General features: G+C 38.7%; 1 protein-coding gene across 3 annotated transcripts in view; it reads left to right on the top strand.

The window, feature by feature from the left end:
* The window catches only part of CSNK2A1 (casein kinase 2 alpha 1), a 57746-nt gene that overhangs the window by 11088 nt on the left and 23996 nt on the right, over window positions 1–22662 (top strand). For 2 of the 3 annotated variants that reach the window (XM_086332620.1, XM_086332621.1), the window contains one exon: window positions 21500–21711. The exons of the other annotated variant lie outside the window; for it this stretch is intronic. In XM_086332620.1, coding sequence (XP_086188746.1) covers window positions 21611–21711 — 101 coding nt within the window. In that variant the 5' untranslated portion in view covers window positions 21500–21610. The remainder of the gene's footprint in view (window positions 1–21499; window positions 21712–22662) is intronic. 3 annotated transcript variants of the gene reach the window in all.

Genomic DNA, 22662 nt, shown 5'->3' with positions numbered 1-22662 from the left:
GTTTGACAGATGAGGGAGAATCATTTTAAAATAGAGGAAAGAAGATCGCTTCATTTAATCTTCATTTATTTCCCCCATTGACCTGTTTTCTTTTGGCTTATTCTTTCAAGCCATAGGGTTAGGAGGTTTAGGTTGTGTTTATTGTTTTGGTTTTCTTGTGCCAGTGACCTCCGAATGGATGACCTCCCAGAAGAAATGGTAGTATATTCGTGAACTGCACTTGAAAGCTGCGAAAGATGAATTGTGTATCTCTTAAAGGAGCACTATGAAAATAGTTTTCTCAGCCAACTGCGTGGATTTTGACAATTCAGCTCATGATCTCTTTAGTTAATCAGAATTTTTCAGCCAATGGACTATGTCAGGGAGAGTAACAGATATGCTGAGATTCTGGTCCCCTCAGACTTCAGGCCATTTGGGCAGAGTACAGGGCCTCCAAACCAGTGACCTTAAGTCCAAAAGTCTTGATCATTTATCCATTATTACAAATACTATTTTCTCCTTGTGTTTTGAGTTTTTAAAAGGCTACGTGTAAGCACTAGTTGAGAAAGTTCAGTAATTGAGTGTCTTAACAGTTTTAAGGTTTGAGGGGATGCCGATCTGAAAATAGTCTTGATTTTAAGTTTAGAAAAGACCATTTTAAAGTGTATCTTTCTGATCCTCAAGCAGTTTCCTTTCCACATGTAATTCAGGGGTTATACTTTAAAATGTGGGACCGAACGATTAGAGTTTGGGCACTTGTGAAGAAATTTGAGTTCTTAAATTTGTTTAAGCAATAATGTGAAGCAAAACAAGTTCCCTTGTATAAAATTGGTGTCCTCATCTGACTCTGAATGCCACTGTATCTTTTCTGGGAACTGACACTTTGTTAATCATTCATCAGGCATGGGTCTCCTGCTTTAACATAAATTGAAACCGAGGATACATTGTCTTCCCCTCTTCCTTTCGGAAATAATGGGATATACTTAAAATTTTTAATTGTTTAATATTTATGTAAATTATGAAGTTAGCTCCCCCGCCCCTTTTTGACCATGCTGTGCAGCCTGCAGCCTCTTCCCAACCAGGGATCAAACCTGTACCCTCTGCAGTAGAAGCATGGAGTCCTAACCACTGGACCACCAGGGAGTTCCCATCAAGTTAACTTTTAAAAATTGATATTTTGCAGTGTTAAAAATACACCTCTCCTTTTGTCTAACTTAGCAATTCTTAATTCTGCTGGGGTTTACAGATTTATCTGAGCCTGTAGTGAAAGCTACAGATCTTTATTTCAAAAAATGTACTGTACATGCTACTTTGTATTACTTTAGGGAACTCATGGACTTCCAATCTCATTGATGAATTCCAGTTTGAAATAATTTGTTTACTCCAAATAACAGTTTCCCCTTTTTATTATTTTTAATACAGTAACATTTGTATGATTTATCGTTTTTCACAATTTTTTAAATTGAAATATAGTTAATGTACAGTGTTGTGCCAATCTCTGCTGCACAGCAGAGTGACTCAGTTTTACATATGTGTGCATTCTTTTTTTTTTAAAATATTCTTTTCCATTATGGTTTATCCCAGGAGATTGGATATGGTTGCCTGTGCTATATAGTAGGATCTTGTTTATGCATTCTAAATGTTGTAGGTTGCATCTACCAACCCCAGATTCCCAGCCCACCCCTCTTCTTTCCCCCCTCCTCCTTGGCAACCACAAGTCTGATCTCTGTGTCTATGAGGCTTTCTCTGTTTTGTAGATAGGTTCAGTTGTGCCATATTTTGGGTTCCACATACAGCTGATGTCATACGATATTTGTTTTTCTGACTTACTTCATGTAGTTTTAATAATCTTGCATCCATGTGGCTGCATATGTCATTTTTATGGCTGAATAGTATTCCATTGTGTATACACTACATCTTCTTTATCCCTTCATCTGTTGATCAACATTTAGGTGGTTTCCATGTTTTGGCTATTGTGAATAGTGCTGCTATGAATGTAGGGTTGCATATATCTTTTTGAATTACAGTTTTGTCCAGGTATATGCCAAGGAGTAGGATTGCTAGATCATTCTATTTTTAGTTCTCTGAGAAACCTCCATACAGTTTTCCATAATAACTGTATCAAACTTACCTTTGATACTTATGTTTCCACCTATAGGGTAGGAGAGTTCTCTTTTCTTCACACCCTCTCCAGCATTTGTTATTTGTAGACTTTTTAATGATGGCCATTCTGACTAGTGTGAGGTGGTACCTCATTGTAGTTTTGATTTGCATTTCTCTAGTAATTAATGATGTTGAGCATCTTTTCATGTATCTACTGGCCATCTGTAGGGCTTCCCAGATGGTACTAGTGGTAAAGAACCCACCTGCTAATGCAGGAGACATAGAGATGTAAGTGTGATCCCTGGGTTGAGAAAATTCCTTGGAGGAGGGCATGACAACCCACTCCAGTATTCTTTTCTGGAGAATCCCATGGACAGAGGATCCTGGTGGATTACAGTCCATAGGGTCGCAAAGAGTCAGACACAACTAAAGCAACTTAGCATGCACGTACGCTCTAGCCATTAGTATGTCTTCTTTGGAGAAATGTCTGTTAAGGTCTGTTTGTTTTTGCTGTTGTTGAGTTGTATGAACTGTTTGTATATTTTGGAGATTAAGCCCATGTCAATTTGCAAATATTTGCAGATATTTTCTCCCATTCCTTAAATTGTCTTTTCATGTTTTGTTTTGGTTTGGTTTTTCAGTTTCTTTAGTTGTTGTTTTCCTTTGCTGTGCAAAGTCATGTGTTTGATTAGATCCCATTTTTGTTTTTATTTCTTTTGCCTTGGGAGACTGACCTAAGAAAATACTGGTACAATTTATGTCAGAGTATATTTTGCCTTTATTTTCTTCTAGGAGTTTTATAGAGTTGTGTCCTATGTTTAAGTCTATAAAGCATTTTGAATTTATTTTTGTGCATAGTGTGAGGGTGTGGTCTAACTTCATTGATTTACTTTCCCAGCACCATTTGCTGAGAAAGAATATTTTATATTCTTGCCAGCTTTGTCAAGGATTAATTGCCTCTAGGTGTGTGGCTTTATCTCTGGGCCCTATTCTGTTACATTGATCCATATGGCTGGTTTTGTATCAGTACCACACTGTTTTGATTATTGTAGCTTTGTAGTATTGTCTGCTTTCCTGTGGCTCAGACTGCGAAGAATCTGCCTACAGAGCAGGAGACCCGAGTTCAGTCTCTGGGTTGGGAAGATCCCCTAGAGAAGGGAATGGCAAGCCACTCCAGCATTCTTGCCTGGAGAATCCAATGAACAGAGGCAGGCTACAGTCCATGAGGTCACAAAGAGCTGGACACAACTGAGCGACTAACACATACACACATATATACATACATAGTATTGTCTGCGGTCTGGGAGAATTATACCTCTTGCTTTGTTTTTTATTGCTTAGGTGTCACAGTATCCAACAAATGTTTTCTGCATGGTATTCTGTGTGTCAGCTTCAGTGGTAGACTCCTGAGGATGCAAAGGCAATATTCTCTGCCTTTGAAGCTTTGTTTGGCTAGGGCGACAGATGTGTAAACAGTACAGTGACAGTGCTAAATGGAAGAGATACGCAATATATGCTGTTGGAGTAGAGGGAGGAGGGTCTTGATCACTGAAAATTTTCTATAAATTTAGTCAGTTCTATATTTTCTAATTGGCTGAAAACATACTGCGAACTACTCCATGATTTTTGTTTTTTAAGCTCTAATTGAACTAGTAATGGAAACTAAATCAAGGAGCAAATGGTCTTAAATTGAGAGCTTAAATGGGCTTATTACTGTTGCATCTGATTATGCTGAACATTTTCTTTGCCTGTTTTTCCCTAGTTATCTTTTTTAAATAGTTTTATTTATATATTTATAAATTTATATGTTTAGTGAAGGTCAGGGATTGCTAACTGAAATACCTGCAGGAGTCAGGCCAGTAAGATAAATGTGTAGAATTGTCCAGGTTTACCTATGGCATCTTTGACTGCATAATCAGTCAGCAGATCCAAAGTGATGTGGTCAGTGCCGGAATGCAGAATCATTGTTAGCAAAAAGACAGACCTACCTATCTTTTCTCATTTCTTCTTATAAGAAACTGAACATTAATTTGGTTTTTAGTGTTGGCAATCAAATCACACTTAAAAATACTAATTATTTATCATGAAAATCTTTAACACATAATTCAATTTAATAGCTGATTGACTTTTTAAAAACACTGTGGAAAATTTGCATAGAATGTTCATAGCAGCATTAGTCATAATGTCCGTAAAGTGAAAACAAATGTCCATCAACTGATGAATGGATGAACAAAATGTGGTATATTCTTACAGTGGATTCAGCTGTAAAAAGGGATGAACTATTATAAAGCTACATCATGAATGAACCTTGAAAACATGCTAAATGGAAGAAGCCAGACACTTAGAGTTATGTATTGTGTGATTCTGCTTTTATGAAATGTCCAGAATAGGCAAATCTATAAAGACAGAAAGCGGATGAATAGTTGTTAAGACGTGGAGGGGGGGAGTGGAGAGTTATTAGGAGTGACTACTGTGGGATGTTTGTTTTCTTTGGAAGTGAAGGTAATCATATGGTAGTGATGGTTGCATGTTAAAAACGTTAGAAAAACCACTGAATTGTGCACTTTAAAATGATAGATGTGATGTTGTGTGGATTTTATCTCAGCTTTAAAAACTGGATGAAAAGAGACTGCATGAGCTAAATAGAGTATATATGTTTGCTGTAAAGCAGAATGAATCGGTTTTGAATCTAGACAGAATATTTTAAAGTCACTTGCCCTCTGTGACATTGTAAAAGTTGTTCAGATTCACCTGTTGTAACATGGGAAAGGTATTACATAGGTCTGGGCTTCCCTGGTGGCCCAGCTGGTAAAGAATCTGTCTGCAGTGCAGGAGACCTGGGTTCGATCCCTGGGTTGGGAAGAACTCCTGGAGGAGGGAATGGCTACCCACTGCAGTATCCTTGCCTGGAGAATTCCATGGACAGGAGCTTAGTAGGCTACAGCCCATGGGGTCACAAAGAGTTGGACACGACTGAGTGACTTTCACTTTCACTGGGCTTGTTATGTTCAGAAGTGATCATTTTAAATCCCAAGAAACAGTATAGGTATAGACATTCACATTTCTTTAGATTTGGAAGCTGGATAGATGATGTTTGCTGTCCTGTTTCCAACCTATTTGTTTTTGGCAAGTCTCCGAAGAATTGATGCTTTTGAACTGTAGTGTTGGAGAAGACTCTTGAGAGTCCCTTGGACTGCAAGGAGATCCATCCAGTCCATTCTAAAGGAGATCAGTCCTGGGTGTTCTTTGGAAGGAATGTTGCTAAAGCTGAAACTCCAGTACTTGGCCACCTCATGCGAAAGAGTTGACTCATTGGAAAAGACTCTGATGCTGGGAAGGATTGGGGGCAGGAGGAGAAGGGGACGACAGAGGATCAGATGGCTGGGTGGCATCACCAACTCGATGGACGTGAGTTTGAGTGAACTCCGTGAGTTGGTGATGGACAGGGAGGCCTGGCGTGCTGCAATTCATGGGGTCACAAAGAGTCAGACACAACTGAGCGACTGAACTGAACTGAATTGAGGACAACCCACCCTATTTTTTATTGATTATTGATCATCTGCAAGAAGTATGATTGTCTCCTAGGTAACCTGCCTCCATGATAATAAAGGAGGGAGAGGGAGAGACTGTTACTCCTTATATCCTGCAGTTTCCTCAGTGGAATCAGATAGGTTAAATGACAGTCCCAGAGCCATATTTGGTCTTCATGGCTCAAGTGTTCCTGTTCTTTCTACCACCTCATGAGGCCTTAAAATTCAAGGTTCATGTTTTTCAGTAACAGAGCACTATATTGTTTCTGTAGTTCTATCAAGGATGCTCATCACATGGGTAAATTACATGGCCTCATAAAAGCTCATGGCTCTAAAGAAGCATCTCCCACACATATTGACTAAATTCATATCTCATTGGGAAGTGATAGTATGACTGTTTTACTTCTGGTGTTAGTGATGTGTGTGATAAAATTTACATGTAAGACCGAAGAGCAACTTTAAAATCAGCTACAGATCAAATACCCACTGTACAGCCAAACTGCTTTTCTCATTGTTGAAGAGGAGCGGATCCATATGCAGACAGGTTTGATTTTTGCCAGTATATTGTCTGTTGCTGTCTTAATATCAGTTCATCAAATATTCATGAAACATATTCAGCATGGCTTAGGCACAGTGATAAAAAGTGTTATAGAAATATTAAGCTAACTGCATAGCTTAGGATGGAAAGGAGGAGAAGGCAATGGCAACCCACTCCAGTACTCTTGCCTGGAAAATCCCATGGACGGAGGGGCCTGGTGGGCTGCAGTCCATGGGGTCGCTAGGAGTCGGACACGACTGAGCGACTTCACTTTATTTTTTCACTTTCATGCTTTGGAGAAAGAAATGGCAGCCCACTCCAGTGTTCTTGCCTGGAGAATCCCAGGGACGGGAGAGCCTGGTGGGCTGCCGTCTATGGGGTCGCACAGAGTCGGACATGACTGAGGCGACTTAGCAGCAGCAGCAGCAGCAGGATGGAAAGGAGGTTGAAAAGTGATAGCCAATTATCATAGTGATTGAAATGGAAATGGCTAGATATTCAGGATTTTCATTTCTTCTTGTATCAGCTTTGCTAAGTCTTTTTCCTTTCAATATTTCAAATTTGTCCCTCATGTTATCCTATGTTTTAGGATACGGCATATGATAGAATTTTCCCCCTTTTTTAAATTTTATTTTTTTAATTAATATACAGTAAAACTGATTTCCTTTCTGTGTGTTAGTCACTCAGTCGTGTCCAACTCTGCAACTCCATGGGCTGTAGCCTGCCAGGCTCCTCTGTCCATGGAATTCTCCAGGCAAGAATACTGTAGTGGGTGGCCATTCCCTTCTCCAGGAATCTTCCCAACCCAAGGAGCAAACCCAGTCTCCTGCCTTGCAGGCAGATTCTTTACTGTGTGAGCCACCAGGGAAGTAGCCACCATCACAACCAAGACATAGAACAATTCTATCACCTCCCAATATTACCCAGCCTCCCACCCCTATTCTCTGGCAACCACTCTTCTATTCTCAGTTATTATAGTTTTATCTTTTTGAGAATGTTACATAAATTGAATCAGGCAATATATAATATTTTGAAAACTGGCTTATTTATTGCTTTTGAGATTCATTGAAATTATGTATACCAGTGGTCAGTTCCTTTTTATCGTTAAGTAGAATGGCACTGTATGGATGGACAACAGTTTGCTTATCCATTTAAGATTTTTTTGGTGATTATTAGTTGAGCTGCTGTAAATGCACTTGTATAGGCTTTATGAACATGGTAGGGTTGCCAGGTTATATGAAAATTTGTAACTTTCTAAGAAACTGCCAAACTGTTTCCAGAAGGGCTTTGCTATACTAGTTTGCATTCCCACTAGCAGTGTAAGAGAGTGTTCAATTGTTCCATATCTCTCTAGCACGTAGTATTGTCTGTATTTAACTTTTAATTGGAAATAATTTTAAACTTACAAGAGTTGCAAAGATAGAATCCTCACATACCCTTCACCCAACTTCCCCTAAAGTTAACATATCACATAACCATGACACTTTATTGAACTAAGAAATTAGCACTGATACACTGTTAATTAGCACTGTTAATTAAATTGTGGGCTGTATTTCGATTTTTACCAGTTATGTCCTTTTCTTATATTTTCCCTGACTCAATCCTAGAATCAGCCATTTCTCTGAAGAGCCCTCATTCCTTTTTATTGGAGAAAGGTATTGAGAAACCAAGGTTTGGACGCTACTGATTCCTGTTGCTATTCATTAGCACAGCTTCTAGGTGCTCTCATTGGACGGAGCTAGGAATTTGCAACCAGTAATGTCCACTCTTTGTCGTGGACAGTTCTGTGGGTTTTGAGAATACTTAGAGTAGCAAATTAATAGTAAACAGAACAGTAGCATTTCCATGTGTCAGTCATTCTTGTTCTGTCTTTTTCGGTACGTCTTACTGGAAACATAAAATATCTAGCTTTTTGGATCTGGCTCCTTAACAAATACATATTTATTCATCCATGTTGTACAAATAAATAACTTATTTTCCATTGTGTAATTATACATATACCATTTGTTTATCCATTCACCTAGACATCTTGGTTGTTTCCCCTTTTTTTTTTTTGGCAATCATGAATAAAGCTTCTGTCTACATTTGTATGCCGGTTTTTGTGTGAACATACATTCACTAGAGTAAATACCTGGGGGGGAGTGCTGAGTTTATGGTAAGTGTTTATGTAACATTGTAATCAGTGACCAAATTTTTCCAAGGTTCCTGTACCATGTTATAGTCTCATCAGAAGTCAGTCAGTTTCTGTTGTTCTAATTTAGTTTCTGTTACATCCTCACCAGCTTTTGGTGCTGTCTTTTTTTTTTTTTTTTTTTGGCTATTTTAATATATAGTGTATCTCACTTCTTTGTGTGGTTGCACTGGCTTTTCATTGCTACACGCGGGCTTTCTCTAGTTGTGTCAGGTGGGGGCTGCTCCTTATTGCCGTGCATAGGCTTCTCATTGCACGGGCTGCTCTTGTTGCAGCGCACAGGCTCCAGGTGCATGGGCTTCAATAGTTGCAGCACGCGAGCTCAGTAGTGGCATTTGGGCTTAGGTGTTCCACAGCATGTGGGATTTTCCCGGAGCAGAGATCGAACCCGTGTCCCCTGCATTGGCAGGTGGATTCTTAACCATCAGGGAAGCCCTGAAATGGGCTCTTTTTAAAATATTCTGTTCCCTGCAGATAGTCTGAAGTTTATTTCATTTCTGTAAGGGTGGTCAACGTAGTTGTTTCCTTGAGTTTGAGATCAGAAGTCTGTAGGGTTTTTTTTTGTTGTTGTTAAATGTTCTTTTTCTGCTAGTTCTTACTCTGTTACAAGCTGGATGTTGTATTTGAAAAATTATTTATTTATAAGATTCATTTGAAGCCCATAGCAAGGTTGTTTTCTCCACAGAGAACTTGCTCGTGTCAGGTTATCTGTGGACACAGGTGATCTAGAGGTCACCTTAAAACAGGCTTCACTGAAGATACTCCCTCTGTAGTAGGACTGTAACTCTTCCCTGAATCTTTTACTTTCTGTTCACTTCCACCCTAAGATTGTGACTCTGAAGTCTCAGCTTATTGTGACAAATCGCCTTTCTCCTCCCTCCTTCCCTCCTCCCTTCCATTTATTTACCTGTTTACTAATTATGAATAAATTTTTAATAATAAATATGTATTCATTATTTATTATGACTCCTTACCTTGTCAGAACCCTGGGGCTTTGCTTTCTGTCAGAACAACGTTCTAATTTTAGGGGATCAAACAAAGACCCTTTGTGCTTCCTTGTTTGCTTTCTTCTCTGAGTTCTCATTTTCTCTTCACTTTTGGCTGTATGCTTGTTTGTCAGATGTAAAGAACAGACTTGTGGACTCGGGGAAAGAAGGAGTGGAATGAATTGTGAGAATAGCATGGAAACACGCACATTACCCTATGTAAAATAGATAACAAGTGGGAATTTGCTGTTTGACACAGGGAGCTCAACCCAGTGCTCTATGACAACCTTGAAGATGGAATGGGGAGGGAGATGAGGGCGTTGTTCAGGAGGGAGGGGATACATGTATACCTATGGCTGATTCATGATGATGTATGGCAGAAACCAACACATTATTATAAAGCAATTATTCTCTAATTAAAAAAAAAAAATTTTTTTTAAGTGAGACAGATGAGCAGAGGAAGAGGGAAGTGGCGGGGAGGGGGGGTGTTAAAGCCATTATCTTCGTTCCTCAGTAGGAAACTTCACCTAGTCTGCCATTACTGAAAACAGGAGTTACCTGCAAAAACCTTGATTTCTTATTTTTAAAACTGAGAAGGAATCACACTTTTAAGGATCATCTACATACTCTAGCTACTTGCCCTTTCTAGGCATTTTCCTTTGTGACCTCGGCATCTCTACAGTAGAACTGATTTGTTTGAGGAGTAGAAAAGGAAAGAATGAGATCTCGAGTGCAGTGGTTGTGAATTAATCATTATTTCAGGACAGAGGAGAGAGGCACACACAGTAGCAGTGGAGTAGAGTGCACTAAATCAGATATTAAAAGATTGTTGATCTGATATGCTTCTTATAGAGGACTACAGGGTATGCCAGCTTTTGGTCATTTGTCTTTAAAATTCCTAACTTGCTTAAAGAAGGGCTTTGTGATTTCTTGTTTTGGTGTTTTTCACCTGATAATTCCTGTGCATCCTTCAAAACTGAGTATAGGTGTTATTTCTTCCTTGACTGCCTTTCCCAAACATTGAGGTACTCCACAGATATTTATTGAATGCACGGTAATGGGTTGGTGGGTGACTTGACTTCCCTTCAATTCCTGCAAGAGTACCCTGACTTTATTCTTTCAAGTACTGATTGCTTGTGATTGTAATGGTCTGTTCTCTTTGTTGGAGGGCAGAGTTACTTTCTCTTTATTCTCTAGGGCCTAGAGAAAAGATCCCTTCCTGGCAATCGAGCATGTTTCCTGGTACATAGTAAGTATTAGATAAATGCTTAATGAGTGAACATCTGCTCTTGATGTGAAAGGAGTAGATAATTAGAAATTAAAAGCAACTGTGGACATTTGAAACAAGTAATTTTGTGTAGTGTTAACTACTTAGGCTCTTTTGGTATTCATTTGGCCTTCTAAACAGTGCTGCTTTGAAAGAGGAAAGGACAAGTTTGTATGACTAAATGTTTGCTTTTGCTTGTACAACAAGGCAAAAACATATACATAGTTTGTTCCACAAATCCTCTCACTAATTTATGCTGCTTGGTTGCTGAGAAGAGGTCATTGTCTGCCACTGCTTCAAAGGTGTTTTTTCCTCATACAACTGCTTTTCCTCTAAACGAGAAGACCTAAATCATGTAGTCAATGCAGTATAAGCACATTTCTCATTCTTTACAGTAGAATTCATCTTTGTCCTGTCTGGATGATTATGAGCTGTTGTTTGTTCACCATGGTTGATAGAGGGATGGAAGGGGTAATTTTAATTTTTTTTAAGATGGAGACCATCAGTAAATTTTAGGCTTAAAAGACCTAGAACTGTTTCACGGCTTGGAAATTGTTGAAAGTTTCAGAATAATCTTTTCCAGTTCTCATACTAGAAAATTGATCCATAAAAATATATTTAACACAAATAACTGATTAGACTTATGTAGTTTTCTGATTTTGGACCATTTACTAAGCCTATAATTTTCTTTTTTAGTTACCAGATTGAAAAACGGAAATCAAATGGAGTAGAAGAGATTAGAGGGAGAGACTGGCTGAAGAGGGCAAAAGGAATTATTATTGAAATTAATTAGTTCTGTTACATTTATGTCAATAAACTTATGATTTTGACAGTATATATTTTAGCCTGATGATTTAATAAGTTTTCCTTGCATTTTATTAAAGAATAGGTCAATCAGAGCCATGTAATTGGCTTTGGTTGCAGTTGTAGTCTGACTTTAGTTGGGAAACTTTTGTTAACAAGATAACTTTTCATAGTTGATTAATTGGCTTTTATTAGGCTAAACTTAACGGACAAAACTTAGCCATGTCTTCATTTAGTCTGAGGGCTTTTGAAATAGAAGTGATCTGAAATTGTTAACCACAAAAGTTGCATCTATTATGCATTACATGGGGACAGGAAAGACTAAGTAAGGTCATTTAAAATAGAAATTAAAAGAAAAGGTGATGCTTGTTCTATAAGTTATATATTTTTTAAGGTACACTTGATTGTGAATGGTAGATAGGAGAATTGACCTTCAGAACTCAAGCAGTTTCCCTGACTTTTCAGATAAGCCATTGTAAAAATTGCTAAACTAGATTTCTTAGTATTCTCTTAATTCTAATTGTTGTGTGAAAAAAAGACAAATTTTAACTGTGGCCCTGTTATTTGATAGAAAAAGCTGTATTGGGAAGGGGGAGAGAGTGGAAGGAAGAATTACTCAAGAGCCCTTGAGTTAATCTTTTAGTTTTCCTAGCTCTGTACCAGATGACCTGAAGTGTTTAGGGGTACACTGCCTTTTGGAGGCAACTTCATTTATGTTTCAGTTTTTGGATAAAAAACCAACATTGATTTAATTGATGAATAATATTTACTGAACATCGTACAAAATGCAATGCCTTGGGCTGGGTACTGTAATGTAAAAAGATGGATTAGATAGTGAATCTTGACTTCAAGGAGTTAAAGGCATAATAAGGAAATTAAAGTTTGAAGACTACCATGTGATGTAGGAAGTGGTAGGTTCGATAGGAATGTAAAGACACCTTGAAGGCCAGTCATCTGGGATTTGAATCCCAGCTCCATCTCTACTGGATGGTCTTGGTAAAGCTGCTGAATTTACTTAGGCTGTTTTCTTACCTGTAGATTAGGAAAAGAAATGCTGCCACATAGAATACTAGGGGAGAGGTGGGGGGTAGATATTTTAAAGCTGGAAAACTTTTAGCTCCAGACTTGTAATACCTAATTGCCTGTTCAGTTCTCTTTTTAACATGTCAAAGAACCATTCTAACCTTACGTTCAAAAGCTGACTTGTGAGCTGTCTTCCAGAATGTTTTCTATCTCCCTGAACGGCATCAACAGTCTCTTTAGCCAGACATCTGAAAGTCACTTCCACTCCTTACACCATTAATCCAGTCCACCCAGAGCTGTTGATTTTACACGATAAATTTTGTTCATCTTAATTAGTTCTTTTATCTCCATTGCTACCACCATAGATCAGGCTTTCATCATCTCTGTCACATAGGCTACTGTTGATAACTTTCCTGTTTCCCCAAATGTATTCTCTCTGCCTGTCTCACACCAGCCAGAATAAACTTACTCAAAATGTACATACAGGTCACTTGTCTGTGTAAAACTCTTCAATGAATTTCCATTGTCCTTAATCTATAGGTAAAATCTTAAAGGCATGTTCATCTCACCCTTTTCTGCCTTGCTCATTATTATATTCCCACAGCCTAGCACAGTACTTCTTCATAGAAGATGCTCATATAGTTAAAGGGATGAACAAAGGAAGGAATGTCTGAAAGAACCAAATCTGTAGTTGAGAGATTTAGCTCATCCCTGTATTTCCTTCTTGTTAGGCTGCATGTAAATGTAGTTCAGTTGCTAAGTCGTGTCCAATTCTTTGCAACCTCATGAACTGGAGCATGCCAGGCATCCCTGTCCTTCACTGTCTCCTAGAGTTTGCTCATACTCATGTCCATAGAGTTAGTGATGCCATCCAACCATCTTATCCTTTGTTGCCTCTTCTCCTTTTGCCCTCAATTTTTCCCAGTATCAAGGTCTTTTCAATGAGTCCCAGCATCAGGTGGTCAAGGTATTGGAGCTTCAGCATCAGTCCTCCCAGTGAATAATCAAGAGTTGATGTCCTTTAGGATTGACTGGTGGTTTTGTTTGTTTGTTTTAACCCTAAATTAGTTATTTTTATTTATTTTATTTTTGGCTCTGCTGGATCTGTGGTATGGCACACAGGGTTAGTTCCCCACAGAATGTGGGATCTTCCCAGACCAGGGATGGAACCTACATCCACTGCATTGGAAGGCAAATTCTTAACTCCTGTATCACCAGGGAAGTCTTAGGATTGACTGGTTGGATCTCCTTGCTGTACAGGGGACTCTCAGGAGTCTTCTCCACCACCACAGTTCAAAAGCATCAGTTCTTCAGCGCTCATGCTTCTCTGTGGCCCAACTCTCACATCCATACATGACTACGGGAAAAACCATAGCGTTGACTAGACAGACCTTTGTCAGCAAAGTGATATCTCTGCTTTTTGCTATCTAGGTTTGTCAGAGCTTTTCTTCCAGGGAACAAGGGTCTTTTAATTTCATGACTGCAGTCACCATCCCGAGTGATTTTGGAGCCCAAGAAAATAAAATCTGTAAACAGTTCCTAGTTGTTCCCCATCTATTTGCTGTAAAGCGTTAGGACTAGATGCCATAATCTTAGTTTTTTGTATGTTAAGCCAGCTTTTTCACTCTCTTCTTTCACCTTCATTAAGAGGCTATTTAGTTCTTCTTCACTTTCTGCCATTAGAGTGATATTTTCTGCATATCTGAGGATGCTATTTCTCCTGGCAGTTTTGATTCCAGCTTGGAATTAATTGAGCCCAGCATTTTGCATGATGTACTCTGCATAGAAATTAAATAAGCAGTGTGACAGTATACAGTCTTGACATACTCCTTTCCCAGTTTTCAACCAGTCCGTGGTTCCATGTCTGGTTCTAACCATTGCTTCCTGACCTACATACAGGTTTCTCAGGAGACAAGTAAGGTGGTCTGGTATTCCCATCTCTTGAAGAATTTTTCACACAATCAAAGGCCTTATCGTAGTCAATGAAGCAGAAGTAGATGTTTATCTGGAATTCCCTTGCTTTTTCTGTGATCCAACAGATATTGGCAGTTTGATCTCTTGTTTCTCTGCCCTTTCTAAATCTAGGTTCTACATCTGGAAGTTTTCGGTTCATGTACTGCTGAAGCCTAGCGTGAAGGATTTTGACCATTACCTTACTAGCATGTGAAATGACCACAGTTGTACAGTAGTTTGAACATTCTTTGGCATTGCCTTTTTTTGGGATTGGAATAAACACTAACCGTTTGCAGTCCTGTGGCCACTACTGAGTTTTCCAAGTTTGCTGACATATAGAGTGCAGTTCTTTAACAGTATAATCTTTTAGGGTTTGAAATAGCTCAGCTGGAATTCCATCACTTCCACTAGCTTTATTCATAATAATGCTTTTTAAGGCTCACTTGACTTCACTCTCCAAGATGCTCGGTTCTGATGAGTGACCACATCATTGTGGTTATCCAGGTCATTAAGACCTTTTTTGTGTAGTTCTTCTGTGTATTTTTGCATGAAATGTTCCCTTGGTATCTCTAAGTTTCTTGAAGAGATCTCTAGTCTTTCCCATTCTGTGTTTTCCTCTAATTCTTTGCACTGTTCACTTAAGAAGGCTCTCTTATCTCTCCTTGCTCTTCTTTGAAACTCTGCATTCAGTTGAATTTATCTTTCCATTTCTCCTTTGCCTTTCACTTCTTTTCTCAGCTATTTGTAAGGCCTCCTCAGACAACCATTTTGCCTTTTTACCTTTCTTTTTCTTTGGGATGGTTTTGGCCACCACCCCCTGTATAGTAATATGGATCTCTGTCCATAGGTCTCCAGGCACTCTGTCTACCAGTTCTAATCTCTTGAATCTGTTCATCCCCTCCACTGTATAATCATAAGAGATTTGACTTAAGTCATAGCTGAATGACTTAGTGGTTTTCCCTGCTTTCTTGAATTTACACCTGAATTTTGCGATAAGGAGTTCATGATATGAGCTACGTCAGCTCCAGGTCTTGTTTTGCTGACTGTATAGAGCATGTGAATATCCATACATATTTATAGAGATGCAAGTGAAGTAGTATTTCTGAGTTAGAATAATTTTTATCATCTTTTTTCCATCTTCACATCCCCTCTTTACTCCGTTCCATCACCCTCCCTCACCCCTGCTTGTACCATTTTACTTATCTGAAGTTGCTGGGCTATGTAGTTCAGAAATATACACATGCACACACACCCATTTTCTTCTCCCCACATAATTAACGAAGGCCAGCTATTTGAAATTCATGTGAATGACTCTTATTCTAAGCAGATGACTTGGTATGCATGACAATAAAGTAAAGTACTGCTTTGAGTTGCTGCAAAACAACCATTTGTCCTCCCAGTGGAGGATCAAATCCCCCTGTTCATAAATTAGGTCCCTGTTGATGAGGCACAAAGCTGCAAATGTCAGTTAAGCAGGTATTTGAGGATCTCAGGAGTTTCGTTAGTGAATAGTCTTGCTCTGCTCTTCTCAGAGAATACCAAGGCTGTATGAGAGCCGAAGACTTGGTGGTTAGAGTGTGATTGATATTTGGTCTATTAAAGGAGTTCGGGAATATTTTCCACTTGAGTCAGATGATTTCCATGGAGAAATGAGTCTCATTTTGTAATGGCGTGTCCACCCATAAGTTGGCTCTCAGAGGCTGGGAGTTAACCTCAACTCCTATAATTTTTGTGAATGAAGTGAAGAAAACTAAAATTGAAGAGCACAGCCTTTAAAGGCCAGGCTTCTGCTTATTAGTTTTCACAACAATGGTATAGTAAGCATTTAATGTTAATTTACATTGTATTTGGTGTTTCTGAGCCCTTTTTAGAAGAATATCTCACTTGAGTAAGTGCAATTAGACAAGTTTTATAAGTGATGAATCAAAGCTGGAAGAAGCCCAGTAGAGGTCCTGCAGTCAATTAGGGATTTGAACCTAGGACTTGACTGCTCATTTCATCACCCTATTGCATCTAATCCCAGTTATTAAATTTGTGCTGATTTTGTAAACTTGTTAAGTTCATAGGGGAAGAGCTTTGAGACCCACAGTTAAAGGTCGTGTTATAGGTATAGAATATCAACAGAAAGAATAAATTTTAAAGCAGTATAGAAACTGAAGAGGAAGATACTGTTGCAGAGAAGAAGGTAAGAATTTAAAAGTATCTAATATCATTATAATTTATAAATTCCCAGGACAGTATTTCTTCTGGCTTAATGCTGTTGTCTCTACTGTTTTGGCTGTTTGTGCATACACACACCTTTACTCATCTCCCTAGTGTCTTTTGCTGTTTTTAGTGAAGGGATAATAATCACCAAGAAACCAACAGCCCTAAAGCACAAATGACCTTGTTTCTTTGGGAAAAAGGAAAGTTAAAAGTGTCTGCTTTCTGGTTTTTTGCTTGTTTGGGGTATATGTGTCTGTTTATAATTAATCGATATTAGATAAAGATAAATTAGGTTATTATCACTCAGGTTGTTTTATAAAACCAAAGAAATAATTTGGAAATATTTTAAAGGCAGTTTTGGTCCACTTCTTAATAACTATCTGAACCATGTTGTTGTAATTTCTGGCCATATAAATTGTATACTTAAGGGACAGCAGAGGTCAGCAGAGGTGGTTATATTGGGTTTTATGAATGGGGGAATCCATAAGTAGACAAATGGATCTTTTGGCCTCAGGTATTGTGAGGGGAGTGGGAGTATCACTGTTTGCTACACTTCTGGAGTATATCGTTAACCCTTGCTCTGGTCTCTTATGCTCTTCCTCTAAAGCCTTAAGCCACTGAAACTAGGTATAAGGAGACAACACTGGTTTCTCTTTTGGTGTAATAGCTAAGCTCCAACTTAAATACAAAGTGGAGAGAACGTGCAGATTGCTGTAAATGAGTTCTCAAGTAGGCAGAATTCTACACACTTTATTAACTTACTGAATCATCACCACAAACCTGAGAGGTAAATAGTTATCTCTTGATGTGTAGTCTGGTTGAACATTGTCAGCTCCTTCTAACTGTGTGTCCTTTGGCAAGTTACTTTAATCTTTTCTTCACTATTTTCCTCATCCTGTAAATTGGAAATAATAGTAACCTTTCCTTACCATTTCCTCATGTGGTAAGGATTATGAAATATTCACACAAAGCACATAATGAATGCCTGTAGATGTTAGTTTTTGTTATCTAACTAGTTTATGATTACTTGGCAAAAACAAGTTACTGTCACAAGAAACAGAAGTTCGGTTTCTGGTCCTTATTCTGCTATTAAGTAGCTATGTGATTGTAGGCAAATTTTCCTCTGAGGTAAATGAGCCTCAGCTTTCTAATACTCGTTTTTTAAAAACTTTTTATTTGGAAGTAACTTCAAATTTACATGAGACCAAAATAAAAATAGTACGGATAGGACATCAAAAGCACAGACAAGACAGAAGAGACAGATTAGACTTCATCAAAATTTGAAAGTTTTGTGCATCAAAGAATACAATCAGCAGCTTACAAACACAAACCGCAGGGCTTCTTTGATGGCTCAGTGGTAAAGAACCCACCTGCAACCCAGGAGATGCAGGTTCGATCCGTGGTCTGGGAAGATCCCACTTGCCACGGAGCTACTAAGCCCATAAGCCACAACCACTGAGCCTGTGCTCTAGAGCCGATGCTCCGCAACAGGAGAAGCCACTGCACTGAGAAACCCGTGGACTGAACTAGAGAGTAGCCCCTGCTCTCCGCAACTAGAGAAAAGCCCACACAGCAACCGGGACCATCACGGCCAAAAAACAAGTAAATAAAATTATTTTTTTTAAAAAGAGACAAATCACAGAACGTGAGAAAATATTTGCAAATAATATATCTGATAAGGGATTAATGTCCAAAATATATAAGGAACTTCTGCAGCTTCAGTTCAGTTCAGTCGCTCAGTCATGTCCGACTCTTTACGACCCCATGAATCGCAGCACGCCAGGCCTCCCTGTCTATCACCAACTCCCGGAGTTCACTCAGACTCACATCCATCGAGTCAGTGATGCCATCGAGCCACCTCATCCTCTGTCGTCCCCTTCTCCTCCTGCCCCCAATCCCTCCCAGCATCAGAGTCTTCTCCAATGAGTCAGCTCTTCACATGAGGTGGCCAAAGTACTGGAGTTTCAGCTTTAGCATCATTCCTTCCAAAGAAATCCCAGGGCTGATCTCCTTCAGAATGGACTGGTTGGATCTCCTTGGAGTCCAAGGGACTCTCAAGAGTCTTCTCCAACACCACAGTTCAAAAGCATCAATTCTTCGGCACTCAGCTTTCTTCACAGTCCAACTCTCACATCCATACATGACCACAGGAAAAACCATAGCCTTGACTAGACGGACCTTTGTTGGCAAAGTAATGTCTCTGCTTTTCAATATGCTATCTAGGTTGGTCATAACTTTTCTTCCAGGGAGTAAGCATCTTTTAATTTCATGGCTGCAGTCACCATCTGCAGCTTAACCCCCCCCCCCCCCAACCGCCAAAGAAAAAAACAGTTAAAATACTTGCATAGTCATCTCTGAATAAGATAAATGGCCGATAAACACTTGAAAAAGTGCTCAGTATCACTAATCGTTAGGAAAGTACCAGTCAAAATTACAATGAGATACTACTTTATACCTGTTAAGATGGCTGCTATTTTTTTTAAAAAGCTATTACTTGGAGAGGATGTGGAGAAATTGGAATCTTTGTGCATTGCTGTTGGGAATATAAAATGATGCAGCCACTGTGGAAAAGAGTGTGCTGGTTCCTCAAGAAATTAAAGGTAGCGTTGCCATATGATCCACAATTCCACCCGGAAGAATTGAAAGCAGAAACTCCAGAAGATAGTTGTACATCACTTTTTCTAGCAGCATTATTCACAATAGCCTAAAGGTAGAAACAACTCAGGTGTCTATTGATGAATCAATGGATAGACAAAAATATACGTACAATGGAGATATTCAGCCTTAAAGAGGAAGGAAATTCTGGCATATGCTACAACATGGATGAACTTGCTAAATGAAAAAAATGAGCCAAATGTAAAAGGACAAGTAGTCTACAATTCCAGTTGTATAAGTTACCTAGAGTAGTCAGACTGAGAATAGAATGGTGGTTATTAGGAGCGCGGGGACGAGGGAGTCGGTGTTTAATGAGTATGGAATTTCAGTTTGGCATGGTGAAAATTTCTGAGGATGGATGGATGTGATGATTGGACAAGAATTTGAAAGTACTTAATGCCTTTTAACTGTATGCTTAAAAATGTTTAAGTTGGTAAATTTTATATATATTTTACAATAGTTTTAAAAAATAACGTTTCAGCAAAATAAAAATAGTACAAAGAACATGTTACCCCATTTGCTTTATCATGTGTAAGTATACTCTTGTACATACCTACTGTCTAAATTCCAGTTTTGTCATTTGACCTGATAGTATTGTTTTTTATAGCATTTCTCCCCCTCTAGTACAGGACACAGTCTAGTCTAGGGTAGGACATTGTATATAGTTGCCATGTCTCTTTCAGTTCAGTTCAGTTCAATTCAATCTCTCAGTCGTGTCCGACTATTTGTGATCCCATGAATCGCCATGAATCGCAGCACGCCAGGCCTCACCAACTCCTGGAGTTCACTCAAACTCACGTACATTGAGTCAGTGAGTCCAGCCATCTCATCCTCTCTCTTCCCCTTCTCCTCCTGCCCCCAATCCCTCCCAGCATCAGAGTCTTTTCCAGTGAGTCAACTCTTCACATGAGGTGGCCAAAGTACTGGAGCTTCAGCCCCAGCATCATTCCTTCCAAAGAACACCCAGGACCGATCTCCTTTAGAATGGATTGGTTGGATCTCCTTGCAGTCCAAGGGACTCTCAAGAGTCTTCTCCAACACCACAGTTCAAAAGCATCAATTCGACACTCAGCTTTCTTCACAGTCCAACTCTCACATCCATACATGACCACAGGAAAAACCGTAGCCTTGACTAGACGGACCTTTGTTGGCAAAGTAATGTCTCTGCTTTTCAATATGCTATCTAGGTTCCTTTATCTTTTATAATATTTACATTTTTGGAGAGCACAGTATATTATTCCCCACTCCTGACTATTTTCTTAATAGAAGCTTCCTCATTTTCTGTTTGTGTTTTCCTTGTAATTAGATTGAGGTTACACAGTCTAGGCCAAAATATGCACGGCCTAGAGACTCATTACATTTTTTAAAAATATGATTGTGTTTATTCAGATTTATGCATTGGACAGTGTCCCATCAAACAAACAGAGGGGAGTTCCCTCAATACATTTGTAGTTAAATGCAGAGTTAAGGGAATCAAGAAACACTATAGGACTCTTAGAGAATGGAGAGAACTGGATTGGAGTGGTTGGTGATGAAGGAGACTTCATTTTTTACTGGTTTGGTAGAAAGCACGTTTCTGAAATTTTACCAGCTTTTCCTGGGTATAAAATTTTGCATTAGTTCAGCCAATATATATTACCAATTTGTATTAAGCTTGCTCATATATTAAATAAATCAGGAGAAAATTAATGTTTTTTTAATGAAGTGTATTTCTCAAATGATGATCACCAGCCTATCGATTATTACATAAGGTTCCCCAAATAATAAAATAACATTGAACTTTGATGTATGAGAGCAAGTGTTTATTCCCTTCCTGGTTTCATCAAATATTAGAGTAAGACTAAGGTTTATACTCAACTTTGCCACCATTCTAGAGCCGTTTAGCACCCCTCTTTGAGCTGTAGAAAACTGCTGAAAGCTTTTTGTAGAATGTGTAAATAGTAGCAATGGTGATGGGTGTAACCTCAATGCCATTCTTCGCTTTCAGACTGCAAGAGCATCCAAGCTTTTGATGAGGAGGTAACAGGCTACTTTGTAGGATAGGATCAGGGCCAGTATAGGCTTAGATATGTTTCTTAGAGTTCTGTTGTTTTACTTTTTCCCCATGTTTTAGGAAATACTGATTGGCACAGTTGGGATACATTCATTGGTTAACCAGTAGAGAGTCTGAGGTATACTTGAGACCATTACTGTAAGATGACTTTTTTTCTTCCCATATGCTTTTCAAAAATGGTTCCTTGGCATTTATGTGTTTTGTTTCTGCAGTTTTGAAGAAAACAGGTCTGAAACAAGGTCTTACTCCCCAGCTGCCTCTCAACACAGTGACTACCAGCTCTCCAGATACCAAGTCCAGCTTTGTCCGCCAACCTGTCTGACATGTCGGGACCCGTGCCAAGCAGAGCCAGAGTTTACACAGATGTTAATACACACAGACCCCGAGAGTACTGGGATTACGAGTCACATGTGGTGGAATGGGGGTAATAATTTCCATTCACTTCACTGTACTCATCCAAAGGGCTGACTGTGGTGAATTTGTTGAGTAATTTACGTCAGAAATTCCCTGACTGCATTTATAAACCTCAAGATTGAACCCAGTTTTTGGTTTCTTCTGCAATAAAGAAACAGGTTATTGGCTTTGGCAAATTAACAGTTTTGATGGGTTATCATTTAAAAATCATTTCAATCTTTTATTATTTTTTTCTCTGATATATATATAAAGCTGGTAACAAAGTTACCTATTAGCTTGCTCAGCTAAAGGCTTTGCAGTTAGATGAGAATTAATACTTGAGAGAGTTTGAAAATACTAGACTCTTACATAAAAGAATTTTTGAGGTCAGAGAATGTTGTCCCATGATGATACTGATGGATAAAACAGTTCTCCAGAAAGGTGTCCTCTTTCTGATGAGAAGCAAAATTAAAATCTTAAAACATTTGCCCTTATCATGAGACTAGCCATGTGTAACATGGAATTCAGCCCCTTTTCCATTCTGAACAGTTTCAGTCTGCCTGAACAGCTATATTTGCCCTTCTAATCCTCTGTGCAGTCTCATCTGGATTTTTGCATATCTTGTCCCAGCATAGTATGTATTTACTAAAACTGATCGGGTTGTATGTTTTGTGATAAAATTATTTTGATATTCAAATACAAAAGATAGCAATTTGAAAACTCAGTAAAGCTGCAGCTCCTATATGTTATATTTTATATTTGTCCACATGTGATTTTCATAGCATGTGAGTGTTTACAGACAGTCTTCAAAAATTATCATAGGTCATTAAAATTATCATTTTAATCCTGATGATGAATATGATGATGGCCATAATTCTTAACAGTAGGTATATTGCCTCTGCACAAGGAAGCACAGTGTGCTTCAAAGATGCCATCAAGAACTGTGGTACAGTGCCAATAAGTGTTACTGATAATCTTAATT

Source organism: Bos grunniens, chromosome 13 (assembly GCF_055505025.1).
Source record: "Bos grunniens cultivar Pamir isolate PY7600 chromosome 13, Bosgru_T2T1.0, whole genome shotgun sequence".
In the NCBI taxonomy this organism is placed as follows: domain Eukaryota; kingdom Metazoa; phylum Chordata; class Mammalia; order Artiodactyla; family Bovidae; genus Bos; species Bos grunniens.
The sequence above is the reverse complement of the archived record's forward strand: the minus strand, read 5'-3'. Positions and strand labels throughout refer to the sequence as shown.